General features: G+C 40.0%; 1 protein-coding gene across 1 annotated transcript; it reads left to right on the top strand.

The window, feature by feature from the left end:
* The first annotated feature begins 1,533 nt into the window (after window positions 1–1,533).
* Window positions 1,534–26,443, top strand: gal (galanin/GMAP prepropeptide). The gene is made up of 6 exons (XM_041796327.1): window positions 1,534–1,571; window positions 1,756–1,836; window positions 4,833–4,887; window positions 22,891–22,977; window positions 23,480–23,551; window positions 26,247–26,443. Exons 2-6 carry the CDS (start codon window positions 1,756–1,758, stop codon window positions 26,306–26,308), a joined length of 357 nt encoding a protein of 118 aa, XP_041652261.1. The 5' UTR covers window positions 1,534–1,571; the 3' UTR covers window positions 26,309–26,443.
* The last annotated feature ends 100 nt before the right edge of the window (window positions 26,444–26,543 follow it).

Genomic DNA, 26,543 nt, shown 5'->3' with positions numbered 1-26,543 from the left:
GGACCAAACCAGACTGTACCAAATCGGACTGGACCAAACCGGACTGGACCAAACCAGGCTGAACCAAACCAGACTGGACCAAGCCAGACTGGACCAAACCAGACTGGACCAAACCGGACTGGACCAAATCAGCCTGGACCAAACCAGACTGGACCAAATCGGACTGGACCAAATCGGACTGGGCCAAGTCAGACTGCACCAAACCACATTGGACCAAACCAGACTGGACCAAACCGGACTGGACCAGACAGGACTGGACCAACCCAGACTGAACCAAACCAAACTTGACCAAACCAGGCTGCACCAAACCAGACTGGACCAAACCAGACTGGACCAAATCGGACTGGACCAAATCGGACCAAACCAGAACAGACTGGACAAAATCAGTATGGACCAAACCAAACTGGACCAAACCAGACTGGACCAAACCACACTGGACCAAACCGGACTGGACCAAACCAGACTAGACCAACCCAGACTGGACCAAATCGGACTGGACCAAATCGGACTGGACCAACCCAGACTGGACCAAATCGGACTGGACCAAATCGGACTGGACCAAACCAGACTGGACCAATCCACACTGGACCAAACCAGACTGGACCAAACCAGACTGGACCAACCCAGACTGGACCAAACCAGACTGGACCAAACCAGACTGGACCAACCCGGACTGGACCAAATCGGACTGGACCAAATCGGACTGGACCAACCCAGACTGGACCAAATCGGACTGGACCAAATCGGACTGGACCAAACCAGACTGGACCAATCCACACTGGACCAAACCAGACTGGACCAAACCAGACTGGACCAACCCAGACTGGACCAAACCAGACTGGACCAAACCGGACTGGACCAAACTAGACTGGAGCAGGGAGCAGCTTTCATAGACAACCATGTACCCCCCACATCCAAAAATCCCCCAGATATCTCTTTAATGTTTTATCTGAATGTTCCTGTCCTCTCTGGACCCAAGCATAGTTTAAGCATGAACACTGTTTTTATTTTCACTCCGAACCCTCGGCATCGTCAGAAACGGCCCAATCGTGGCCTTTCAGTGGAGTCTATATGCAGAAATCACTACTTGCCCCCCACCAGGAGATCTCTGCTGCTGTTTGAACTAAAACCAGAGTCTGGAGCTTCATGAAGAGTTCTCAGCGATCACTGATCAATATTTTTATAAATCTAAATGTGTTTTTGTGATCAGATCTTTGAAACTGCTCTGACATGTCCAAAAGCGTGTGTGTTCCAGGTTTCAGTCATGTGGACAGACAATCATGGACGAATTTTTCCTGGCTGAAATGTAATCTCGGTCTCCGACGGCGACAAAGAGCAGAGTGATGACTGTATTATGGGCTGTATTATAGGATATTATTATGGCATATTATTATTGACTTTCATTATGGATGTGTTCGTGACCTGCAAGAGGGAGGGGGGAGGAGGGGGGGTGCTGACGTGCAGAGGAGGGAGGGAGGCTGGAGAGCATAAAAGCTGGAGGAGACCTGAAATCATCCCAAACTTCACCAAGAACAGACTCACTGCTGAAACACGCCGAGACAAAGACAAAGGTGAGATCCTGCTGCTGTGACCCGGTCTGGAGTCAGAGTTAAGAACCAGATCCTGCTGCTGTGACCTGGTCTGGAGTCAGAGTTAAGAACCAGATCCTGCTGCTGTGACCCGGTCTGGAGTCAGAGTGAAGAGCATCTTTATGGGTTATTGCGTTCATCTGAAGTCTTCTTCTCTGTCTTTCAGATGCAGAGGTGTTTGGGTTTCTTCTGCGTCTCTCTGATCTTCTGTGCAGCTCTCTCTGAGACCATCGGGCTCGTCATCGCGGTAAGGACGGTTTCTTTTTATACTGAGAAGTTTAAATCTAAATTATTAACAAAAAGAGGATTGTTTTTATTTTGATGTGCTTCAAATAGAACTGCATAATGTGCCTAAGGAAAAAAAAAGACAAAATTAAACAAATAAAATCAAAATAAAGCTGAAACAATATTTGGTGAATAAAATGGAAATGTTCAGAAAAAACATCAAAACTTTACTATAACCTTATTCTGATCAATCTGACTTTATTCTGGACATTTTGACCGACCAATCAGAGCAACAGAGGCTGGCTGCAGCAGTGTTAATTTGGTCGACTAAAACTCTGACTAAAACTATTCAACAGTCTTTATTTCCATGACAAAAACTAGACTGAGACTAACAAAACTAGATCTGTGATGACTAAAACTAGTCTAAGACTAACAAAAATAGATCTGTGATGACTAAAACTGACAAAAACTAAGTTTAATTTTCTTCAACTATAACTAGACTAAAATGTTTTGAGTTTTTCTGTGACTTAAACTAGACTAAAATGTTTTGAGTTTTCGTCGACTAAAACTAGACTAAAATGTTTTGAGTTTTCGTCGACTAAAACTAGACTAAAATGTTTTGAGTTTTTGTCGACTAAAACTAGACTAAAATGTTTTGAGTTTTCGTCGACTAAAACTAGACTAAAATGTTTTGAGTTTTCGTCGACTAAAACTAGAGTAAAATGTTTTGAGTTTTCGTCGACTAAAACTAGACTAAAATGTTTTGAGCTTTTGTCGACTAAAACTAGACTTAAATGTTTTGAGTTTTCGTCGACTAAAACTAGACTAAAATGTTTTGAGATTTCAAACTAGACTAAAACTTAAACAGGAAGAAATGACTAAAATCTGACTAAAACTAAAATGCATTTAATTTAAAACTAAAAATAGCTGCCAAATTTAACACTGTTTTGCAGACTTAAACACATGTCCATTACCTACTTGGTTTTTGTTAATGATTTTTTTTTTTTTTACATTTTGAAAATATTTTTGGTTATTTATTTTTATTTGATTTTCATATTTTTTTAATTATTTTTATTTCTTGTTTAGTCTTTATGTTTACTTCTATGTTTTTTATAAGGTAATACAGTGTACAGCAAACAACAGTGTTTCATCGTTGTTAATAAATTTCACATTTTTAGGGAGAAAATATTTTCAAAAGTGCCGATGTATTTTGACCTTCTGCTGTTCCCAGAATGCTTTGCGTGTAGCTCCCGTCTGCTGGAAGCAAAGCTGGAATACGTCGGCACTTCTAGAGCTTGTCCATCAAAAATCAACAGAGAGGAGAGCTGGTTTTCTGTTTACCCCCTGAGCTGATGGAGTCCAGTTTTAATAGAAAGATAAGAGTACAGCAGACATCTATGAGGATGGAGCCATCTTTAAATAAAAATCAAATGTTCATTAGAGCTGCAGATCACAGATAAAGATGTCTAAGTGCTCGTGTGTTTATGGATGTGTGCAGAGAGGTAAAGCTCCATCAGAGAGTAAAATGTCTGGTACTGGTTGATCCAGTTAGGGCTGAACACTTTTAGAAAATAATCTAATTACAGTTTTTCCCTAATATTGTAATTTGATATGTGATTATTCCTTACCTTTCTTTTATTCCTAAACAAGGGCTGAACAATTCTTTAGAAGTGTAAAACTGGATATGAATTATTGCATTGAAGGGTTTTTGTCATAAGAAAAAAGTACAAAAATGAAGAAGGTAGGATTTTTGTAGACTATTCAAAAAAAGGACCTGAATGATTGCATGATATTATAAATATCATCTCTGCTGCTGCAAAAAGAGAAAAATAAAACTGGCATTTTTTTTTATTAATTGTCCAGCCCTAGATCCAATCAGCTTTTATTTCCTGTATAACCTGTAAAAAACAAACAAACAAAACAAACAAACAAACAAACAAACAAACAAACAAACAAAACAAAACAAAAAAAAAAACCCAAACAAACAAGGACAACAAAAATATGAAATTCTCAAACTCAGAGATCACTAAAACTCTAGAGATCCTAATTTAAGCTAAAAGTGTGTAGAACCGATAAAGTCTGACTGAAACAGGATGTTTTTGAAAATCCCTCTCTACGGTTGAATCACTCAGAAACAGGAGAACAGTCATTTTATGCCTCTTTTTTCTCACATTCCTGAAATCTGTGATCCTGTGATTTTAACTCACCTGTATGAGCTCATCCAGGTGGCCGGTTAATAGATTTTTACTGGTTCTTACAGCATTGTTACCCATAATCAGAGTAAAATATGTCTTAATGCTGTTTTAGTAATGCTGTTTTAGTGACGCTGTTTTAGAATGCTGTTTTAGTAATGCTGTTTTAGTAATGCTGTTTTAGTGACGCAGTTTTAGAATGCTGTTTTAGTAATGCTGTTTTAGTGATGCTATTTTAGTAATGCTGTTTTTGTGATGCTGTTTTAGAATGCTGTTTTAGTGATGCTGTTTTAGAATGGTGTTTTAGTAATGCTGTTTTAGTGACGCTGTTTTAGAATGCTGTTTAAGTAATGCTGATTTAGTAATGCTGTTTTAGTGACGCTGTTTTAGTGATGCTATTTTAGTAATGCTGTTTTTGTGATGCTGTTTTAGAATGCTGTTTTAGTGACGCTGTTTTAGTGATGCTGTTTTAGAATGCTGTTTTAGTGACGCTGTTTTAGAATGCTGTTTTAGTAATGCTGTTTTAGTGATGCTGTTTTAGAATACTGTTTTAGAAAGCTGTTTTAGAATGCTGTTTTAGTAATGCTGTTTTGGAATGCTGTTTTAGTAATGCTATTTAAGTGATGCTGTTTTAGAATGCTTTTTTAGAATGCTGTTTTAGTAATGCTGTTTAAGTGATGCTGTTTTAGAATGCTGTTTTAGTTTTGCTGTTTTAGTGATGCTGTTTTAGAATGCTGTTTTAGTAATGCTGTTTTAATGATGCTGTTTTAGAATGCCCTTTAGAATGCTGCTTTAGTAATGCTGTTTTGTCCTGATGATCCTGCAGGCCAAGGAGAAGCGAGGCTGGACTCTGAACAGCGCTGGGTACCTGTTAGGCCCACGTAAGTCCTGCAGACCCCCTTATCTACCCAGACTGACTCAGACTGTCTCCTGTCATCATGTGATCTAGATTTATTTTCATCATTCTGAATGGGAGACAACAGTAACCTGGACTAAACTCCTCCTCTTCATCGTCTGCATGTTTTAGTTTTGCTTTCTTGTCCTCTGTCTCCTCTTCATCTCTTCCTCTGTCTCCTCTTCATCTCTCCCTCTGTCTCCTCTTCATCGTGCTCTCACAGCTGCTCCCGACCATTGTTGGTTCTGCTCTCTAGACTCTCTGGTCTCTCTGTGTTCCTCCAAACTTTTCCTGTCCTCTAGTCCTCTGAGGACCTCTGCTCCTGGGGTTTTGTTAAACCAATAAGCCAATAGGAAACAGGTGGAGGATGAACCAATCACGTTAGCTCTGCGCCTTGTTGCTATGCTGTTTTCAAGGAGACAGGTCTTTGAGTCCCAACAGTCTGTCCTGTTGGGTTTTAATGCTGGGTGTTTAAATAGTCATAATTATTAGAATTTTTAACCCTGAAGAGTTTCTTTAATATCCAAACACTTTTATATAATATATATAAATACTTTCTCCACTTTAAACCGGTCTGTCTTTAAAACTACTCCATATTTAATATTAATTATATTTCTGGGGATTTTAACCCTTAAAAGGCCAGTATGTTTAAACAGCTTCACTGTTTTTAACTAGAAAAGCACTCAGAGAGCGCAGACCTCCGCCGTTAGCCCTATCTCCTAATAGTACAGAATCCCAGCATTGTGAGCATTCTCGCTACGATTCAAAACTTTGAATAGAAACACACCCAAAAATGCTGCTGGGATTGAAGTTACTCATGTCCGTCATCTCCTGGTGTAAAGTGGTAACAGCGCAGACCTCCGCCATTAGCCCTATCTCCCAATAGTACAGAATCCTTAAAAAAATTCCTGGATCCAGACGGTGATCCGGATCAGTCCCAAAATCTAATCAGTTCTTACTTATGCCATTTCTGACATTTCCTGAATATGTCATCAAAATTTGTCGATTACTTTTGAGTTATGTTGCTAACAAACAAACAAACAAACAAACAAACAAACAAACCCACCTGATCACATGACCTCCTTGGCAGAGGTAATAAAACAAAATCACAAAAACTCAAATAATAAAAAATACACACACTCCATTATCCATCATCAACAATGGCACAGTTATCATTTCAGCAGCGAGGCACGCTCACAGAGAACAGGAAGTGTGACATTTTCAGCATGCTTTGAATAGGAAAACATAGTGCCACCTGGTGGACACATATAGAAATGTTAAATCAAAAGCCAGCAGTCCAAAATAAAATTTTTGCATAAAGGAATATATTAGTTTAAGTTAAGGTAAATGTGTATCAAAAATGTCATTTTTAGTGGTTTTCAATGGGACATTTTTGGTCCTTCAGAACAAACGTGTCAGTTTTTGTAGCTTAGCCTTTTTAAGCTAATTTAAGGAACTGAGGTGATAATTCTAAACATTTTTAAAAATGAATATCCTCTGGAAAATTTGAGCTTTATTTATTCAACACAGCCTAAACAGCTTCAAAAAACACTGAATGAAAAAATCTTCCTAGGATGTCTTCAGGGTTAAATACGTCCTCAGCGCTGTTTTTACCACGCTGCTCTCTGTCTGAAGGACCCAGGGATGACGTCCTTTATTATAAATACAGGACATATATGCATGTACAGAGCTTAACAAATGTTTGAGACCACCCTAACCCTAACCAAAGTCAGGTTTCTGCCACAGCTGCCCTAAATGAACAGCATTGGTAATTACCAAAATCATTTTTGATCTTTCTGCAATGGTTAATACACCAATATGTAGAAGCTCTTTAACCCAAATGATATTTTTAATGCTAAAATAGAATTATTATTGTTATCCATGAATTTTCAAATTTACTGATTTACAAAGAAACTGAAAAAACAGTAAAGCACATTAATATTTCTGATTAATATGTCAGATTATAGTTATTTACTGTCATTCCTGAAGAGAATGAGTTTTAGTGGTTGAATGTTATGCTTGATTCATTTCTGACTTCTCAGAGAAGCCCAGTGAGCCGGCTCAAATTTGGGTGAATTCAGTTTGAAATTCCCCATTCCTGTTCAAAATGGTAAAACGTGGAGAGCTGACTGAAAACGAAGAGTCCGCATTAAAGCACTTCATGATGCTGGATGGTCTCTGAGACAGATATGACAGGTGGGCTAATACGTTTGTTAAGCTCTGTAGATACACATCTATAACGTTAATATAAAGAGAGCGATGTTAGAGCTTCTTATCTGAAGGTGGTGTTCCTTTAACACAGGGGTGTCAAAGTCTACCACAGAAGGGGCCGGGCTCTGAATTAAGGTCTGGCCTAACTGGGTCCACATTTAACCAAACTGTCCACCAAATTTTCACCAGTAATGAATTATGGGGGAAAATAACACCGATGATAAATGAGTTTGAGATTAAAAAAGTCAAAATGATTAGTTAAAAGGCTCAAAATCTGAAATAAAATGTCAAACGTATTAGTTCAAAAGGTCAAAACACAAAATTGAAAAGGTTAAAATACAAGACAAAAAGCCCAAACAATCAATTGAAGCCATAATTGTCTAATGCAAAATTAAAAATATGAAGTGAAAACACAAATGAATTTCTTTTTCCACATTTCTTTTTGTCTAATTATTTTTATTCTCTGTTTTTTTCATGTTTATGACTGAAGGATGTTTGATACCATCCAGGTTAAGTTTACGTTTTTATACTGGAGGAAATCTGCAGACCTCGTTATTTAGGGCCAGTTATAATAAGGATAGGATGTGGTCTGTAGGGCCGGGTCTAACTGTACCACGGGCCAGATTTGGCCCCCGGACCGTGAGTTTGACACCCCTGATTTAACAAACATGATCATCTGTACTGATATGAAGCTAATGAGGTTAGCTAAACAAGCTCGTCTGAGGCAGATTCTTCATGTTGTCCTCTCCAGCAGAGAGCAGATAAATAATATTCTCTGGTTTCTGGTGGAACACAGGAAGTCTGGTTAAGTCCACTCGGACAGAAAGAACCGGAAGTCGCACCCACATTTCATGCAAAGGATCATGGGAGTTAGAAATAAGGTGCATAGATCAGTAAAATGATTAACCAATAACAGGACACCACCCTGGAAACTCAGTCTGAGGATAAGGAAGGGTCTGGGTCTCCTTCAGGGTTTCTGGGATGATGGGGGTCTGGATCTCCTTCAGGGTTTCTGGGATGATGGGGGTCTGGATCTCCTTCAGGGTTTCTGGGATGATGGGGGTCTGGATCTCCTTCAGGGTTTCTGGGATGATGGGGGTCTGGATCTCCTTCAGGGTTTCTGGGATGATGGGGGTCTGGATCTCCTTCAGGGTTTCTGGGATGATGGGGGTCTGGATCTCCTTCAGGGTTTCTGGGATGATGGGAGGGTCTGGATCTCCTTCAGGGTTTCTGGGATGGGGGTCTGGATCTCCTTCAGGGTTTCTGGGATGATGGGGGGGGTCTGGATCTCCTTCAGGGTTTCTGGGATGATGGGGGGGGTCTGGATCTCCTTCAAGGTTTCCGGGATGATGGGGTCTGGATCTCCTTCAGGGTTTCTGGGATGATGGGGAGGTCTGGATCTCCTTCAGGGTTTCTGGGATGATGGAGGTCTGGATCTCCTTCAGGGTTTCTGGGATGATGGGGTCTGGATCTCCTTCAGGGTTTCTGGGATGATGGGGGTCTGGATCTCCTTCAGGGTTTCTGGGATGATGGGGGTCTGGATCTCCTTCAGGGTTTCTGGGATGATGGGGGGGAGGGGGTCTGGATCTCCTTCAGGGTTTCTGGGATGATGGGGGTCTGGATCTCCTTCAAGGTTTCCGGGATGATGGGGGGGGTCTGGATCTCCTTCAGGGTGTCTGGGATGATGGGGGAGGTGGGCTGGATCTCATTCAGGGTTTCTTGGATGGGGGGGGGGGGGCTGGATCTCCTGCAGGGTTTCTGGGATGATGGGGGGGGTCTGGATCTCCTTCAGGGTTTCTGGGATGATGGGGGGGGGGGAGGTCTGGATCTCCTTCAGGGTTTCTGGGATGATGGGGGGGGGGAGGTCTGGATCTCCTTCAGGGTTTCTGGGATGATGGGGGGGGGGTCTGGATCTCCTTCAGGGTTTCTGGGATTATGGGGGGGGTCTGGATCTCCTTCAGGGTTTCTGGGATGATGGGGGGGGGGTCTGGATCTCCTTCAGGGTTTCTGGGATGATGGGGGGGGGGGGTTCTGTGGGGCGTTAGCTGAACTTTCAACCCTCCCTGGCTGCCTGTGACCCAAACTCCCATCATTCATAGCTGTGTCTGTGTCCACTGCCACCGCTGTGTCTCATCATGTGACCCTGCACAGACCAATCAGGATGTGTGTGTGTGTGTGTGTGTGTGTGTGAGTGAAGCCCCGGTAAAGGTTGCTCCTGCCTCATCCTGTGTTTCAGGTCGTATTGATCACCTTATTCAGATAAAGGATTCTCCCAGTGCCAGAGGCAGAGACGAGCTGGTCGCTCCATGTAAGATAGAAACCACGGCCGCTGCGGGCTCTTGGCGTCAGGCCGGGAATTGTTGCGTCTGTCCGTCTGTCGCCCCCTGCTGTCTGCTGTAGCATGCTGCCACCTCATTTCTGTGTGTGCTGGTTTATTTGTTCTGACTAGACTGACCCCCCCCACCACCTACCGCTCTACATCTGTGCACACGACTGTACCTTAGCTACATTTGCTAAAGCTACATTAGCTACACTGGCTTAAGTAGTAATGCTAACTACCTAGCTAGCATAGCATTGTTAGCTATTGAAGCTGCTGAGACTAAAGTGAGCCACAGTTGACATACCTACTTCTAAAACAGGTCTTTACATAATTCTAACCCAGATTAGCCAGGTTAGCCAGGTTAGCCAGTTAGCCAGGTTAGCCAGTTAGCCAGGTTAGCCAGATTAGCCAGTTTAGCCAGTTAGCCAGGTTAGCCAGTTTAGCCAGTTAGCCAGGTTAGCCTTTGTTTATGAATAAAGTTTAATTTAAAAAAAAATGGAAGAACCAGAAAACGACAGAGACTCCCTGTCTGAGATCTGCGGTCCACAGCCAGACTGTCCTACATTAAGTTGATGCTAATGCTAGTTAGCTAATGCTATAGAATAGCTGCATTAGCTTACTAGCAGTGTAATGTTAGTTTGGTTTTCATAACCTTACGGCTCCTTAAACACATCGTCAGTGGAGTTCACTGAAATATGTAGCACTGATCTTCAACTGGTGGCCCGGGGGCCAAATCAGGCCTCCCAAAGCTTCCTGTCTGGCCCCCAGAAAATCTTTAAATTCAGAAAAACAGGAAAATAAGATGTTGTGGTTTTACAAGCATCTTTAGGTTTAAAAAGTCTTCAGCTGTTAAATCCACCCCAAAACAATTAATATTGAAACAGTTTTAGAATGACTAACATTTGATCTGTTTTACAGAAATTCTCTTGTAAATATTTAAAACATGTGTTAAAAATGGCAAAAATGTCCAGATGAAGAGGTGAAAAGGGGTTAAAGAGTGGCAACGATGGGCGAGAAGCGTCCAACTGGGTGGGGTGGCATAAAGGGACAAACACGTCCAGGACAGGTGGTGAAAAGAGGTTAAAATGTGGAAAACCATTAGTAAAAAAGGAAAAAAGGGCAAGAAGTTGATCAAATATGGGTCAAAGTGGCAAAAATGGATAAAGGAGTGGCACAAAAGGGATAAGACAGCCATCTAAAGTGGTTTAAAGGAGTTAAAGAATGGCAAAAAATGGGTTAAAGTGGCAAAATGGTGCTAAAATAGACACTGGCAAAGTAGCGAAAAGGCAGGAAAGTGGGTTCAAGGGTGATAAGACAGCAAAAGGGGCAGAAATGGACACAAAGTGGCCCAAAATGTTGCATAAATGTCAGAATGAAGCAGTGAAGTAGTGAAAGGTGAAACATGAGTTCATATTGGTGCTAAATCATAAATGTTGAGGGTCCAGTCTCTGGGATGTTCAGGAACCAGTTCTCTGGTCTACGGTGTTATAGATCAGGATAGATCTCACTGGGAAAGACTGAAAATGTCCTTTTCATTTAACCTTTGTTTGAAAGGAAATACCAATATTAACAGAATGATATGATAATCAGAACAAAATACTGATTTCATTTTTTTATTGGGAAGTCCGGACCCCAGAGACTCAGGACTGAATCTGGCCCTGGTGTAGATGTACCTGGTGACCCCTGACCTCTGACATTGAGCCCCCGGACTCAGCAACCCTAATGAGTTCAGATCACTCATGTTCACTCAACAGAAGGCGGGGTTTAGTTTCCACCACAGACTGTAGAGTTGGACTAACCCCTGTGACCTCAGTCCTCTGCCTACAATAGGCCGACTCAAACAGCTCTTGAAGCCAATCGGTGGAGGCTTCCATATTGAAATCGTGGTCTCAACGGAACTTTGGATCAACCTAATGGCCCGCCCACTAAGTGTGACTTCCTGTCAGCCTGCTAGCTAGCATTCTGGTTGACAGAAACGTAGCCTCTGCCTGCTGAGCTATCTGTCAATCAAATGAGACGCACCAATCAGCTTTCATCCAAAATATAATCCAAACTATCGTGGTACTACAATACCCCCCCCGGTACAGTGGGAGCACATTAAGACACTAGCTTAAGAGACAGGTTTGGTGGTTAAACCAGGCTGTAAACCAGTTTATTTCTAGAGTTAAACCAGGCTGTAAACCAGTTTATTTCTAGTGTTAAACCAGGCTGTAAACCAGTTTATTTCTAGAGTTAAACCAGGCTGTAAACCAGTTTATTTCTAGTGTTAAACCAGGCTGTAAACCAGTTTATTTCTAGAGTTAAACCAGGCTGTAAACCAGTTTATTTCTAGAGTTAAACCAGGCTGTAAACCAGTTTATTTCTAGTGTTAAACCAGGCTGTAAACCAGTTTATTTCTAGAGTTAAACCAGGCTGTAAACCAGTTTATTTCTAGAGTTAAACCAGGCTGTAAACCAGTTTATTTCTAGAGTTAAACCAGGCTGTAAACCAGTTTATTTCTAGAGTTAAACCAGGCTGTAAACCAGTTTATTTCTAGTGTTAAACCAGGCTGTAAACCAGTTTATTTCTAGTGTTAAACCAGGCTGTAAACCAGTTTATTTCAAGTGTTAAACCAGGCTGTAAACCAGTTTATTTCAAGTGTTAAACCAGGCTGTAAACCAGTTTATTTCTAGTGTTAAACCAGGCTGTAAACCAGTTTATTTCTAGAGTTAAACCAGGCTGTAAACCAGTTTATTTCTAGAGTTAAACCAGGCTGTAAACCAGTTTATTTCTAAGAGTTAAACCAGGCTGTAAACCAGTTTATTTCTAGTGTTGAACCAGGCTGTAAACCAGTTTATTTCTAAGTGTTAAACCAGGCTGTAAACCAGTTTATTTCTAGTGTTAAACCAGGCTGTAAACCAGTTTATTTCTAGAGTTAAACCAGGCTGTAAACCAGTTTATTTCTAAGTGTTAAACCAGGCTGTAAACCAGTTTATTTCTAGTGTTAAACCAGGCTGTAAACCAGTTTATTTCTAGAGTTAAACCAGGCTGTAAACCAGTTTATTTCTAGTGTTAAACCAGGCTGTAAACCAGTTTATTTCTAGAGTTAAACCAGGCTGTAAACCAGTTTATTTCAAGTGTTAAACCAGGCTGTAAACCAGTTTATTTCTAGTGTTAAACCAGGCTGTAAACCAGTTTATTTCTAGAGTTAAACCAGGCTGTAAACCAGTTTATTTCTAAGAGTTAAACCAGGCTGTAAACCAGTTTATTTCTAGTGTTAAACCAGGCTGTAAACCAGTTTATTTCTAGAGTTAAACCAGGCTGTAAACCAGTTTATTTCTAAGAGTTAAACCAGGCTGTAAACCAGTTTATTTCTAAGTGTTAAACCAGGCTGTAAACCAGTTTATTTCTAGTGTTGAACCAGGCTGTAAACCAGTTTATTTCTAGTGTTGAACCAGGCTGTAAACCAGTTTATTTCTAGTGTTAAACCAGGCTGTAAACCAGTTTATTTCTAAGAGTTAAACCAGGCTGTAAACCAGTTTATTTCTAAGTGTTAAACCAGGCTGTAAACCAGTTTATTTCTAGTGTTGAACCAGGCTGTAAACCAGTTTATTTCTAGTGTTGAACCAGGCTGTAAACCAGTTTATTTCTAGTGTTGAACCAGGCTGTAAACCATTTTATTTCTAGTGTTGAACCAGGCTGTAAACCAGTTTATTTCTAGAGTTAAACCAGGCTGTAAACCAGTTTATTTCTAGTGTTGAACCAGGCTGTAAACCAGTTTATTTCTAGTGTTGAACCAGGCTGTAAACCAGTTTATTTCTAGTGTTGAACCAGGCTGTAAACCAGTTTATTTCTAGAGTTAAACCAGGCTGTAAACCAGTTTATTTCTAGAGTTAAACCAGGCTGTAAACCAGTTTATTTCTAGAGTTGAACCAGGCTGTAAACCAGTTTATTTCTAGAGTTAAACCAGGCTGTAAACCAGTTTATTTCTAGTGTTGAACCAGGCTGTAAACCAGTTTATTTCTAGTGTTGAACCAGGCTGTAAACCAGTTTATTTCTAGTGTTGAACCAGGCTGTAAACCAGTTTATTTCTAGAGTTAAACCAGGCTGTAAACCAGTTTATTTCTAGTGTTGAACCAGGCTGTAAACCAGTTTATTTCAAGTTTTAAACCAGGCTGTAAACCAGTTTATTTCTAGAGTTAAACCAGGCTGTAAACCAGTTTATTTCTAGAGTTAAACCAGGCTGTAAACCAGTTTATTTCTAGTGTTAAACCAGGCTGTAAACCAGTTTATTTCTAGTGTTAAACCAGGCTGTAAACCAGTTTATTTCTAGTGTTAAACCAGGCTGTAAACCAGTTTATTTCTAGTGTTAAACCAGGCTGTAAACCAGTTTATTTCTAGTGTTGAACCAGGCTGTAAACCAGTTTATTTCTAGTGTTAAACCAGGCTGTAAACCAGTTTATTTCTAGAGTTAAACCAGGCTGTAAACCAGTTTATTTCTAGTGTTAAACCAGGCTGTAAACCAGTTTATTTCTAGTGTTAAACCAGGCTGTAAACCAGTTTATTTCTAGTGTTAAACCAGGCTGTAAACCAGTTTATTTCAAGAGTTAAACCAGGCTGTAAACCAGTTTATTTCAAGTGTTAAACCAGGCTGTAAACCAGTTTATTTCTAGTGTTAAACCAGGCTGTAAACCAGTTTATTTCTAGAGTTAAACCAGGCTGTAAACCAGTTTACTTCTAGAGTTAAACCAGGCTGTAAACCAGTTTATTTCTAGTGTTAAACCAGGCTGTAAACCAGTTTATTTCTAGAGTTAAACCAGGCTGTAAACCAGTTTATTTCTAGAGTTAAACCAGGCTGTAAACCAGTTTATTTCTAGTGTTAAACCAGGCTGTAAACCAGTTTATTTCTAGAGTTAAACCAGGCTGTAAACCAGTTTATTTCAAGTGTTAAACCAGGCTGTAAACCAGTTTATTTCAAGAGTTAAACCAGGCTGTAAACCAGTTTATTTCTAGAGTTAAACCAGGCTGTAAACCAGTTTATTTCTAGAGTTAAACCAGGCTGTAAACCAGTTTATTTCAAGAGTTAAACCAGGCTGTAAACCAGTTTATTTCTAGAGTTAAACCAGGCTGTAAACCAGTTTATTTCTAGAGTTAAACCAGGCTGTAAATCAGTTTATTTCTAGAGTTAAACCAGGCTGTAAACCAGTTTATTTCCAGTGTTAAACCAGGCTGTAAACCAGTTTATTTCTAGAGTTAAACCAGGCTGTAAACCAGTTTATTTCTAGAGTTAAACCAGGCTGTAAACCAGTTTATTTCAAGAGTTAAACCAGGCTGTAAACCAGTTTATTTCTAGAGTTAAACCAGGCTGTAAACCAGTTTATTTCTAGAGTTAAACCAGGCTGTAAACCAGTTTATTTCTAGAGTTAAACCAGGCTGTAAACCAGTTTATTTCTAGTGTTAAACCAGGCTGTAAACCAGTTTATTTCTAGAGTTAAACCAGGCTGTAAACCAGTTTATTTCTAGAGTTAAACCAGGCTGTAAACCAGTTTATTTCTAGAGTTAAACCAGGCTGTAAACCAGTTTATTTCTAGAGTTAAACCAGGCTGTAAACCAGTTTATTTCAAGAGTTAAACCAGGCTGTAAACCAGTTTATTTCAAGAGTTAAACCAGGCTGTAAACCAGTTTATTTCAAGAGTAAACCAGGCTGTAAACCAGTTTAATATTTTATTCTCAGAATATTAAGACTTTTTTCTCATTATATTACAACTTTTTTTTCTCGTATTATGACTTATTCTCGTAATATCAATATTTATATATTCTTTTTTTTCCCCTTCGTGCGGCCCTAATACTCCGTCGTACCGCTTGGTTCACACGTGACTCAGAACGAGGGATCAAAAAGGAACTTCCTTGTTCACGCTGGAGGCAAAGCTAGGACCAAGGTTATAATAGTTTGGGATTTTTCATTAGTTTTTATTTAGTTTATCAAAGCAGTAAACAAAACGCATCATCAGCATAAAAATGGCATGGGGCATTGGAAAATTCTGTCCAAGACAATCTATATAGAACCCTCAGGCACCTTCTACATTTGAGAGCCTTAGATCGGTGGTACTCAACCTGTGGCTCTGGAGCTGCTTATGGCTCTTTTATGTCTAAATTTGAAATATTATTCCCCAGAAAACCTTAAAAAAGGGAAACTATGACCTCAGAAATTAACTATTGCAGGTCTCATTATTCAGTTTGTTTCACACACTAATACGGTCAGCTTTAATAGCCAACCTTCATTTATTTGTTCATTTCCATTGCCCTTTGTTGCCTTTGTTACCACTTTTAATCCATTTTCACTGCTTCAAGTCTGCTTTTGCCATTTTTATTTGTCACTTTTTGTCTGGTTTTGCCACTTTTATTCCATATTTGCCACTTTTTCACAATTTTTTGCCTCTTTATCTTGCTTTTTGTGATTTTTTTCTGGGTTTTTTTTTGCCTTTTTTTGCCACTTTCCGCCTATTTAAGCTGAATTGCCATTAAAAGCCACTTTTTCTCAATTTTTTCCCACTCTTTTCTCATTTTTTTTCATTTTTCCCAGCTCTTTGCCCATTCTAGTCACTCTTAGGGCGCATTCACACCAGAGTTGTTTGGTCCGCTTTAAACGAAGTCTGGTCAGTTTCCCCGGATCATCCGGTTTGTCTGGAGTGGTGTGAAAGCTCACACGAACTCTGGTCGGGGTCTTGGTCCGCTTCCAACCGAACCCTGGTGCGGTTCGTTAGAGGTGTGAAAGCAGAGCGGACCAACTTGTGAACCAAAGGCAGGAAGTGGCATAAAGCGTAATGATAGACGGATTCATATGTGATTTAATACGCTCAAATACATGTCGGTACCTCTCTTCGCGTCTGTGTAGCCATGGCAACACGTCGTAGTCCGTGCTGATTTATTTGTGTCATGTAAAGAACGACATGCTGGAACGCTCACCGCCTCGCTGGCTGCTCCTAACGCCCCAATACAAGAGCAGAAACCCCAAGACAGTGAATTCTGTGTTTTTAAATGTTTATGTGGAAGAAAAGACTGGCAGAAGAAGTTTCGTCTTCTTCTACTTCTTCTGTTCTTCTTAGTTGCCATTTGTTCGTGGCGACAGCGCCCCTAGTGGGCAGAGGGTGTAGGTGTTCAGACGGTTTGGTCCGCTTGACAAAGAGAGCAGTGTGAATGTGAACCGAACCAAAGGAAAGTGCAACAACGCTGCAATTTCTGTTCCAAAACGGACCGAGTCCCCAGACTACCAGGTGTGAAAAAGACCTTACACTGGTTTTTTGCCCTGTTTTGTTGGGGTTTTGGACCATTTTTGCCACCTGTAATTCAATGTTTGGTAACTTGTTGCCCATTTTTGCCACTTTTCCCTCCCCATTTTTCACTTTTACCCATTGTTTGCCATTTTGCCCCATGTTTGCCTGTTTTTGCTGATTTTTGACCGTCTTTTCCACCGCGAGCATCTTTCAATGGCACTTTAGCCCATGTTCGCCACTTTTCACCTCTTAGATTGTGGCTCTAGCAAACGTATATTTTAACAGTTTGGCTCTTTGATGGAGTAGCACTGCAGTAGAGGTAACACAGATCTGAAACAGTGTATCATCAGCATAAAAATGAATAAGGAACTAGAAGTTCTGTCTGTGGTTAAGTATAGTGGATGGTAAATAAGAGTGGGCCCAGGACTGAACCCTGTGATACCAGTCAGATAGTTAGCTAACAACCAACAGAGAGCTCTGGAAACCTGGAGCTTTAAGACGGTCCAGTAAGATGATCCACAGCACCAGTGGACTTGGAGAAGTCCATGAAAAGAGACAGACCAGATTCCACCAGAGGAGATGGAGCCATCCTGTAGCATCAGTGTGAACCATGATGACTACAGAAAGGTGTTAACCTCAGACATAATGAAGAGACCCTCATGTCTCAGTAATCCTCCCTCAGGTCACATCAGCGTGATGGTTTTAAACACACGGAGCTCTGGTCACCAGTTCAGCCTCTTCTTTAAACGACGAGGACGTCTGAGGATGAGTGAAATAATGACGGCTAATTAACATTTGTCCTTTATAATCAGACATCAGGAGCTCTCAGAGTCAAGATGAGCTCTTTACACAGACGTACGCTTAGAGGAGTGATTCATGCTGCAGCCAGCCTCTGCATCAGAGGAGACCTAGAAAATACAGTAAATACAGAAAACACAGTAAATACAGTAAATACAGTAAACACAGTAAATACAGTAAATACAGTAAACACAGTAAATACAGTAAACACAGTAAACACAGTAAATACAGTAAATACAGTAAACACAGTAAACACAGTAAACACAGTAAACACAGTAAATACAGTAAACACAGTAAACACAGTAAACACAGTAAACACAGTAAATACAGTAAACACAGTAAACACAGTAAACACAGTAAACACAGTAAATACAGTAAACACAGTAAACACAGTAAACACAGTAAACACAGTAAACACAGTAAATACAGTAAACACAGTAAACACAGTAAACACAGTAAACACAGTAAACACAGTAAATACAGTAAACACAGTAAACACAGTAAACACAGTAAATACAGTAAATACAGTAAACACAGTAAACACAGTAAATACAGTAAACACAGTAAACACAGTAAACACAGTAAATACAGTAAACACAGTAAACACAGTAAATACAGTAAATACAGTAAACACAGGCATGCAGAGAGCTAATGTTCTTGATGTTCCACCACCCGGCAGGAGAGAGGAGGAAGGGCGGCCAGAGTCAGAGTCCACATGTTTGGCATGTACGTGTGTCGCTCAGCAGCAAAGGTCGAGCTTAACAGCATTTTTTAAGTTGCAGCCCTGGTAATACGCCTGGTAATATTTTTGTCTGGTCTTGAACAGCCTCAGAGTGACTGTTTCACACAACCTTAAAAATATAAAATATCAAAAACACGGAGCTCTTTAAGGACAATGAAGGAAGTTTAGATCAGCCCTTCTAACCACACATGTCCCATCTGATAACATAGAGGAGGCGGAGCTTATGACCTATCTTGTACCCCATCAGCAGGGGGAGGGGCTTCACTCTCAGGGAGCTGACACGTAATCCATCTTTGAGACCATGCTTCCTGACCTGACGCTGAAGGCGTGTTCTGCGCTCTCAGACGAACCCTAACCTCTGAAACGCCTCCACCGGAGCACACAGCCAACTCTACATCCACGCAGCATCACTCTGCTCCTCCATCCCTTTATTCCATCTTTTCATCCTTGTTATCTCATTATTTTGCAGTCCAGCCTCTTTTTATTGTGCTCTTCTGTTTCCTGCAATTCCATGAGCCAAGCCCTGCAGCTGGTCCTAAAACGTTTGGACACTGAGTCAAACACTGACAGCAAACGCCATGCTGAGATTAGAGCGTGCTCAGTACTGTCCTGAGTGTTGTGTGGGATGTTTGGGGTGTTTAGGAGTGTGTGGTTTCTGTTTGCATGTTAAATGTGCTCAAGTTCAGGGAAATCAAAATCTCTATGTGTAGGATATTTCAGGTTAAGAGTCCCTGTTCTTCAGAGCTGAGAAACTATAAATGTCTTTAGTAGACTCATGGTGAAAACAGAATAATAATTATGATATGATGATCATGTTTCACTACCATGACAACAGAAGAACAGGATTATTCTGGTCCTGTTTACACTTAGATTCTTCTTCTGTCATTCAGATACCAGGTGAGTCCCTTTAGTCCACGCCCATCCTCTGCAGTCAGCCAATCAGAACGCTCAGTCCCTCCTCTGATTCTGACCACAGCCCATACGTCGTCTCTGTGGCTCTCTCACCATAGCTCGCTATGGCTACATGCTAATAAGAATGAATGGGGGTTAATCAGCTAGGAGGCTGGTGGTGCCTCTTTACCAGCTTTTCTCCCTCATGGCTTCATACGTTTTAAAAAAAACACTGATGTAGAACTAGATAACAAACCATTTTAGGTTCTGGTTAGACTGGAATGACAACTGGAGGCAAGACTGGCCTGCATGGAAAGGCAAGGATGGAATGTTTTATAAGTCTTGATAATATCATCTATTAAGGCAAGTATGGAATGTTTTATAAGCTTTGATTATATCATCTTCAGAGGCAAGGGTGGAATGTTTTATAAGCTTTGATCATATCGTCTTCAGAGGCAAGGATGGAATGTTTTTTAAGCTTTGATTACATCATCTTCAGAGGATAGGATGGAATGTTTTATAAGCTTTGATGATTTCATCTTCTAGGGCAAGGATCGAATGTTTTATAAGTTTTGATTATATCATCTTCAGAGGCAAGGATGGAATGTTTTATAAGCATTGATTATATCATCTTCAGAGGCTAGGATGAAATGATTTATAAGCTTTGATTATATCATCTTCAGAGGCAAGGGTGGAATGTTTTATAAGCTTTGATGATATCTTCAGGGGCAAAGATGGAATGTTTTATAAGTCTTGATGATATCATCATCAGAGGCAAGGATGGAATGATTTATAAGCGTTGATAATATCATCCTCTAGAGCAAGGATGGAATGTTTTTTAAGCTTTGATGATATCATCTTCAGAGGCTAGGATGGAATGTTTTATAAGCTTTGATTATATCATCTTCAGAGGCTAGGATGGAATGTTTTATAAGCTTTGATGATACCATCTTCTAGGGCAAGGATGGAATGTTTTATAAGCTTTGATTATATCATCTTCAGAGGCAAGGATGGAATGTTTTATAAGCATTGATTATATCATCTTCAGAGGCAAGGATGGAATGTTTTATAAGCTTTGATTATATCATCTTTTAAGGCAAGGGTGGAATGTTTTATAAGCTTTGATGTTATAATCTTCAGAGGCTAGGATGGAATGTTTTAAAAGTCTTGATGATATCATCATCAGAGGCAAGGATGGAATGTTTCATAAGCTTTGATTATATCATCTTCAGGGGCTAGGATGGAATGTTTCATAAGCTTTGATTTTATCATCTTCAGAGGCAAGGATGGAATGTTTCATAAGCTTTGATTATATCATCTTCAGAGGCAAGGATAGGATGTTTTGTAAGTCTTGATGATATCATCTTCAGAGGCAAGGGTAGAATAATTTGAAAGCTTTGATCATATCATCTTCAGAGGTAGGGATGGAATGTTTTATAAGCTTAGATAATATCTTTGGGGGCAAGGATGAAATGTTTTATAATCCTTAACGATATTATCTTCAGAGGCAAGGATGGAATGTTTTATAAGCTTTGATCATATTATCTTCAGAGGCTAGGATGGAATGATTCATAAGCTTTAATTATATCATCTTTAAAGGCAAGGATTGAATGATTTATAAGCTTTGATTATATCATTTTTCAAGGCAAGGATGGAATGTTTTATATGCTTTGATCATATTATCTTTAGAGGCTAGGATGGAATGTTTCATGAGCTTCGATTATATCATCTTTAAAGGCAAGGATGGAATGATTTATAAGCTTTGATGATATCTTCAGGGGCTAGGATGGAATGCTTTATAAGCTTTGATTATATCTTTTCAGGCAAGGATGGAATGTTTTATAAGCTTTGATGATATCATCTTCAGGGGCTAGGATGAAATGCTTTTTAAGCTTTGATTAAATCATCCTTTAAGGCAAGGATGGATTGTTTTATATGCTTTGATCATATTATCTTTAGAGGCTAGGATGGAATGTTTCATGAGCTTTGATTATATCATCTTTAAAGGCAAGGATGGAATGATTTATAAGCTTTGATGATATCATCTTCAGAGGCTAGGATGGAATGTTTTATAAGCTTTGGTTATATCATCTTTTAAGGCAAGGATGGAATGTTTTATAAGCTTTGATCATATTATCTTTAGAGGCTAGGATGGAATGTTTCATAAGCTTAGATAATATCATCTTTTAAGGCAAGGATGGAATGTTTTATAAGCTTTGATGATATCATCTTCAGAGGCTAGGATGGAATGTTTCATGAGCTTCGATTATATCATCTTTAAAGGCAAGGATGGAATGATTTATAAGCTTTGATGATATCTTCAGGGGCTAGGATGGAATGCTTTATAAGCTTTTATTATATCTTTTCAGGCAAGGATGGAATGTTTTATAAGCTTTGATGATATCATCTTCAGGGGCTAGGATGAAATGTTTTTTAAGCTTTGATTATATCATCCTTTAAGGCAAGGATGGATTGTTTTATATGCTTTGATCATATTATCTTTAGAGGCTAGGATGGAATGTTTCATGAGCTTTGATTATATCATCTTTAAAGGCAAGGATGGAATGATTTATAAGCTTTGATGATATCATCTTCAGAGGCTAGGATGGAATGTTTTATAAGCTTTGATTATATCATCTTTTAAGGCAAGGATGGAATGTTTTATAAGCTTTGATCATATTATCTTTAGAGGCTAGGATGGAATGTTTCATAAGCTTAGATAATATCATCTTTTAAGGCAAGGATGGAATGTTTCATAAGCTTTGATGATATCATCTTCAGAGGCTAGGATGGAATGTTTTATAAGCTTTGATTATATCATTTTTCAAGGCAAGGATGGAATGTTTTATATGCTTTGATCATATTATCTTTAGAGGCTAGGATGGAATGTTTCATGAGCTTCGATTATATCATCTTTTAAGGCAAGGATGGAATGATTTATAAGCTTTGATGATATCATCTTCAGGGGCTAGGATGGAATGTTTCATAAGCTTTGATGATATCATCTTTTCAGGCAAGGATGGAATGATTTATAAGCTTTGATGATATCATCTTCAGGGGCTAGGATGGAATGTTTTATTAGCTTTGATGAGTCATCCTTGTAAAGCTAAATAAAGCCTTAAAAAGATAACAGAATCAAAGGCAGAGGAGTGAATGCTCGTGAAGCTGGGGATGTTGGGATAGAAGATTGCTGGTGTAACAGTGTTCTAACAATGAAAGTGTAATGAAAACAAACTCTAAGACGACAAGTTGTGAGGGAGTCAGGATGTGTCGTTCATGGACGAGTCAATTCTGATAGCCACTTCCTGTTTGAGAGATGGTTTCCTTTTTTCATTTTTGATGTTTTTAAAACATTAAAGCCAAACGTACCAGATGAAGATCTGTTTGAGAGCTGAAAGAGCGACTCTTATTACTGAGCTGGACAGATAATCCAGATCTCTAAAAGGAGCCACAATCCCCACCAATCTGAGCCGGGCTTGACAGACAGAGGTAAAGCACCAGCATCTTTACAACAGTCCAGTCTGGACTAGGAGATCCAGGACCAGCTCTGTGTGAGCCTGATCTCTCAGAGATCAGACTGTTTCCACACCCAGCATCAGGGACCACATGGTGTCTGAACGACTGATCTAAACCGTTATTAAAACCATCAGAGTAGTGAGTATTCAGACCAGACTAGCCGATGGAAGATGAGCGTAGAGATGAGAGCAGACTGATGAAGATGTGGGTGAACATGTGTGCTGTTGGCGTGACCGTCTGTGATCGCTCCTCGCTCAGATGGGATCGATGGACACCGGACCCTCGGAGACAAACCCGGCCTGGCTGGGAAGAGGGACATGGGCCAGGACGAGGACTTCAGAACAGGTCTGTCTGCCGACTCAGCGCTAACGCTATTTAACAAAATAAATTTATCAGTGAAATTTCATTTTGAGCTCATTTTCACTTTTAAAACGTTACTGTGACCTCATTTACCTCTGTTTTCTTCATTTTGACTGTTTTTAGTAGACTGGTTGTGACTTCAGTTCTGTCTTATTTTGATGATTATTTGAACCTCAGTCTGATTTCATAACTCTGTATTTGACGTCTTTGTTCTTGGTGTATTTCTCAGGTTAGCTCTGAGACTCTTCCTGTGTTTCTCTTAGTCTTCGTTTGTTCTTTCATGGTTTTGCTGCGTTTTATGTGAAGGATTTTTAGTTCTTTGAAACACTTTAGTTTCACTCTTTGTCTTTACATTTTTATTTCCTTTTTCCAAATATTCTGCACATTTTCCTCCACGCTGATGCTGACTGTTAGACCGGTTCAGCCTCCAGGCCAGGATGAGGTCTGGACGGTTTATGACGGTAACCGGCTGTGTTTGGATCCACAGGTTCCCTGAGAATAGCCGACGGAGACGTCATCCACACCATCATTGACTTCCTGTCCTACCTCAAACTTAAAGGTGCGTTCATCCGGTCTGTCGGTGGCTGGAGTCTGAACTAGAACCAGAGGTCAGGGGTTAAATCTGAGACCCGGCTGCAGTCAAAGGCTGCATCATGTTCTGGACCAGAGGCTGAACGATTCTGGAGAGTAATCTTATCGCAGTGTTTTCTTCAATATTGTGATTTGATGTGCAATCGTTTCTTAACTCTCTGATTCCTTAACAAGGGAAAAATTCTTTTAAATTATCTGATTCTGAGGATTTGGATATGAATTGTTGCATTAAAGGATTTTTGTCATTCTCATATTTGATCAGAGAAAAGTACAAATGATGATTTTTATAGAGTATTCTAAAAAAAGTTGGCACATGAACATCTCTGCTGCAAAAAGAAGTTGAAAACTGCTATTTTGACACAAATTTCAGGTCAGATAAATATATAAATATTACACCTTCTGCCATTTGAAAATTGCGGCAGGCCAAATTGTGATTTAATCTAAATTTCAATGAATTTCCCGGCCCTATCTGGACCACAGAAGTCTAAGAGTCCAGCAGAGTCTGGTGGGTAACAGGGATCTGGGTTTCATCACCACCACCCAGTCTGGATTAGTCTTCAGGATATCACAGATGGACCATGGGAAAAACGTGTAGAAATCTATGAGGAGGAAGCTGTGAAGCAGCGATAAATACGTGTCAGAATATAAAATACAGAGTTCAACTACGATGTGATCAAAAATCCCTCTGTTGTCTAGCCTGGGTTAATAAAGGTCATGGTTAACTTTATTTATAAAGAGATTTCAAGACAAACAGAGAAATTCTGTTCAGGATAATTCCATCAGAGTCAAAGTTCGTTTTTATTTTTATGTCTTTTTTTTCCTTTTGTTTTTGATTTCAGTTTAGTTTGATTTAGTTTCTTCTGCTGGGCTCTTAGTGGAGTTTTTATTCATTTTAGTGTTAGTTTTAGTTTTTTGGCGGGGGGGGGGGGTATAGGATACCAGTCAGGGGTGAGACCTAGAGCGGCGCTCCACTTTTCTTTTTCTTTATTCAGTTTTAACCCCTCAAAGCCTGTTGTACTGATACATACTTTTATGATACCTCTATCTAATCAATGTGGTCAATACATCACTAAAAAAACTTCTGAATGCAATCTGATAAATGATAAAAATGTCCTCAAGTGGATTATTAGCTACCAAAAACACATAAATGTTAAATTTATGGAGGTTTAGATTTTTTGGATTTCAGTAGAAAGTGAAATAAACATTTCAGTTCCAAAAAAAAAGAGAATTTTCTGGCTATAATTTGTGTTTTCAGGCTTTGATGGGTTAATGTTTGTATACAACTCCAGACCTAGAATGACCTCTGAGTGAAGTCTAAAGGTTCATTCACACCAGAACCGTTTAGCCTCTTTAAACGGACTCTGGTTCGTTTGGAGTGGTGTGAAAGTAAAGAGGACCAACTTGTGAACCAAAGGCAGGAAGTGGGCTAAAGCATAGTGACAAAGGCTCCAGATTTAAATGGGATTTCATACATTCAAATACATGTTGGTACCTCGCTTGGCATCTGTGTAGCCATAGCAACGCGTCATAACCCATAAGGACCCACCTTAACACAGGAGTCACATGACCTTAAAATGTCCTGTAAGGTAAGATAAGATAAGATAAGATAAGATAAGATATTCCTTTATTAGTCCCACAAGGGGAAATTCCAATTTACAGCAGCAAAAGAGTGTCTCAGACAAAGCAGGCGACAGAAACACAAAGGAAATAGAGGACAAATAAATACAAAAATACAAAATATAGAAGAAGAGACCTTGCAGAGCTTTTTCCTTGACTTAAACTAACAAAGCCCCTGATTGAAACACACCCAACATTCTGATGGGGTCATGTGATTGGTTGAATAATCTAAAAGTGGGAAAAATGAAATAAGTGTAGAAAAAAGTGTCATAACTTGTGAAAGCAGTGGTGAAAAGGGTTCAAAAGAGGCAAAAATGGGATTAAAATAGCAAAAAATATCATTATAGAAATGCAACAAGAGAAAAAATGTGAAGAAAATGGTGAAAAGTGGTTAAAAGAGACAAAAATGGGTAGAAAAAAAAAGCCAGATAAATTTGTAAAAACAGGTTAAAAACGGGCAAAAATGAGTTCAAAGTGGGAACAAATGGCTAAAAGTGAAATATAGTTGCAGATTTTTTTCAAAAATAGGCAAAAATGGAGAAAAGTGGCGAAAAATGCGAAAAGGGTGTCAAAATGGTTGTAAATTGGGGAAAAGCTGTTAAAAGTGTCAAAAAGGTAATAGTGGGAAAAAGTGGCATAAATGAACCTAAACAGTGGTGAAAAGCGGTTAAAAAGCTGCTCTTTCACGGATCCAGTGGGTGGCGTTGTGGTGTTACCAGGTCTCTGTGGTGAGAACCAGGTCTAGCTTGCTGGTGTGAATAGATCTAAGGATCTGACAGTCAGTAACCCAGTTTGGCTCAATCTGCTGAGCAGAGGCAGGAAGTGAGAAGGACCAAAGATGGCCGACAGCTTCCTGTCTTAATGTGGTGACTGGAGCTGGTGCAGTAGCTGTGGCTAACTCTAGCAGGTACCGTGACTCTATGGCGGGCAGATGATGAGGTCGTAGCGGGCGTGGGGGTGGAGCTGGCGAGCCCAGATCTCATCTGACTGGTTGAAATGCTTCCTGAGCTGCTGTACTGATGTTCTTCGTGTCTGTGCGTCAGCAGAGTTGGGCGCCTTGGACACCATGCCGGCCTCCGTGACATCAGAAGAACTGGCCAATCCCTGAAGCCTGAGTCTCCGTGTGGGCGTGGCCCGCCTGCGTCCAAACGTCCGATTCTTCAAGCCGCAGTCGTGTCCGGGGTCAGATCTTTGTGCTGCTGTAAATAAATCCTCTAACGACGGTGGATATTAAACAACAACGTTCCTTCACCTTCATGTTTATGATCGTCTGATAAATAAAAACATGGCACTGGACTCCGCCCACATCTGAGTCCTTCCTTTCAGTCTCTGTGGGGGGGGGG

The sequence above is a fragment of the Cheilinus undulatus genome, linkage group 9 (genome assembly GCF_018320785.1).
Source record: "Cheilinus undulatus linkage group 9, ASM1832078v1, whole genome shotgun sequence".
Lineage (NCBI taxonomy): Eukaryota > Metazoa > Chordata > Actinopteri > Labriformes > Labridae > Cheilinus > Cheilinus undulatus.
Note: the sequence above shows the minus strand (reverse complement) of the source record. Positions and strands in the feature narration are given on the sequence as shown.

Excerpts from the sequence above, each read along its gene's own strand:
- gal (XM_041796327.1), top strand. The coding sequence starts at position 1,756 with ATGCAGAGGTGTTTGGGTTTCTTCTGCGTCTCTCTGATCTTCTGTGCA. Across the intron at positions 1,837-4,832 it reads CCATCGGGCTCGTCATCGCG|GCCAAGGAGAAGCGAGGCTG; the intron begins GTAAGGACGGTT and ends ATGATCCTGCAG. Across the intron at positions 23,552-26,246 it reads GTCCTACCTCAAACTTAAAG|AGTTGGGCGCCTTGGACACC; the intron begins GTGCGTTCATCC and ends GTGCGTCAGCAG.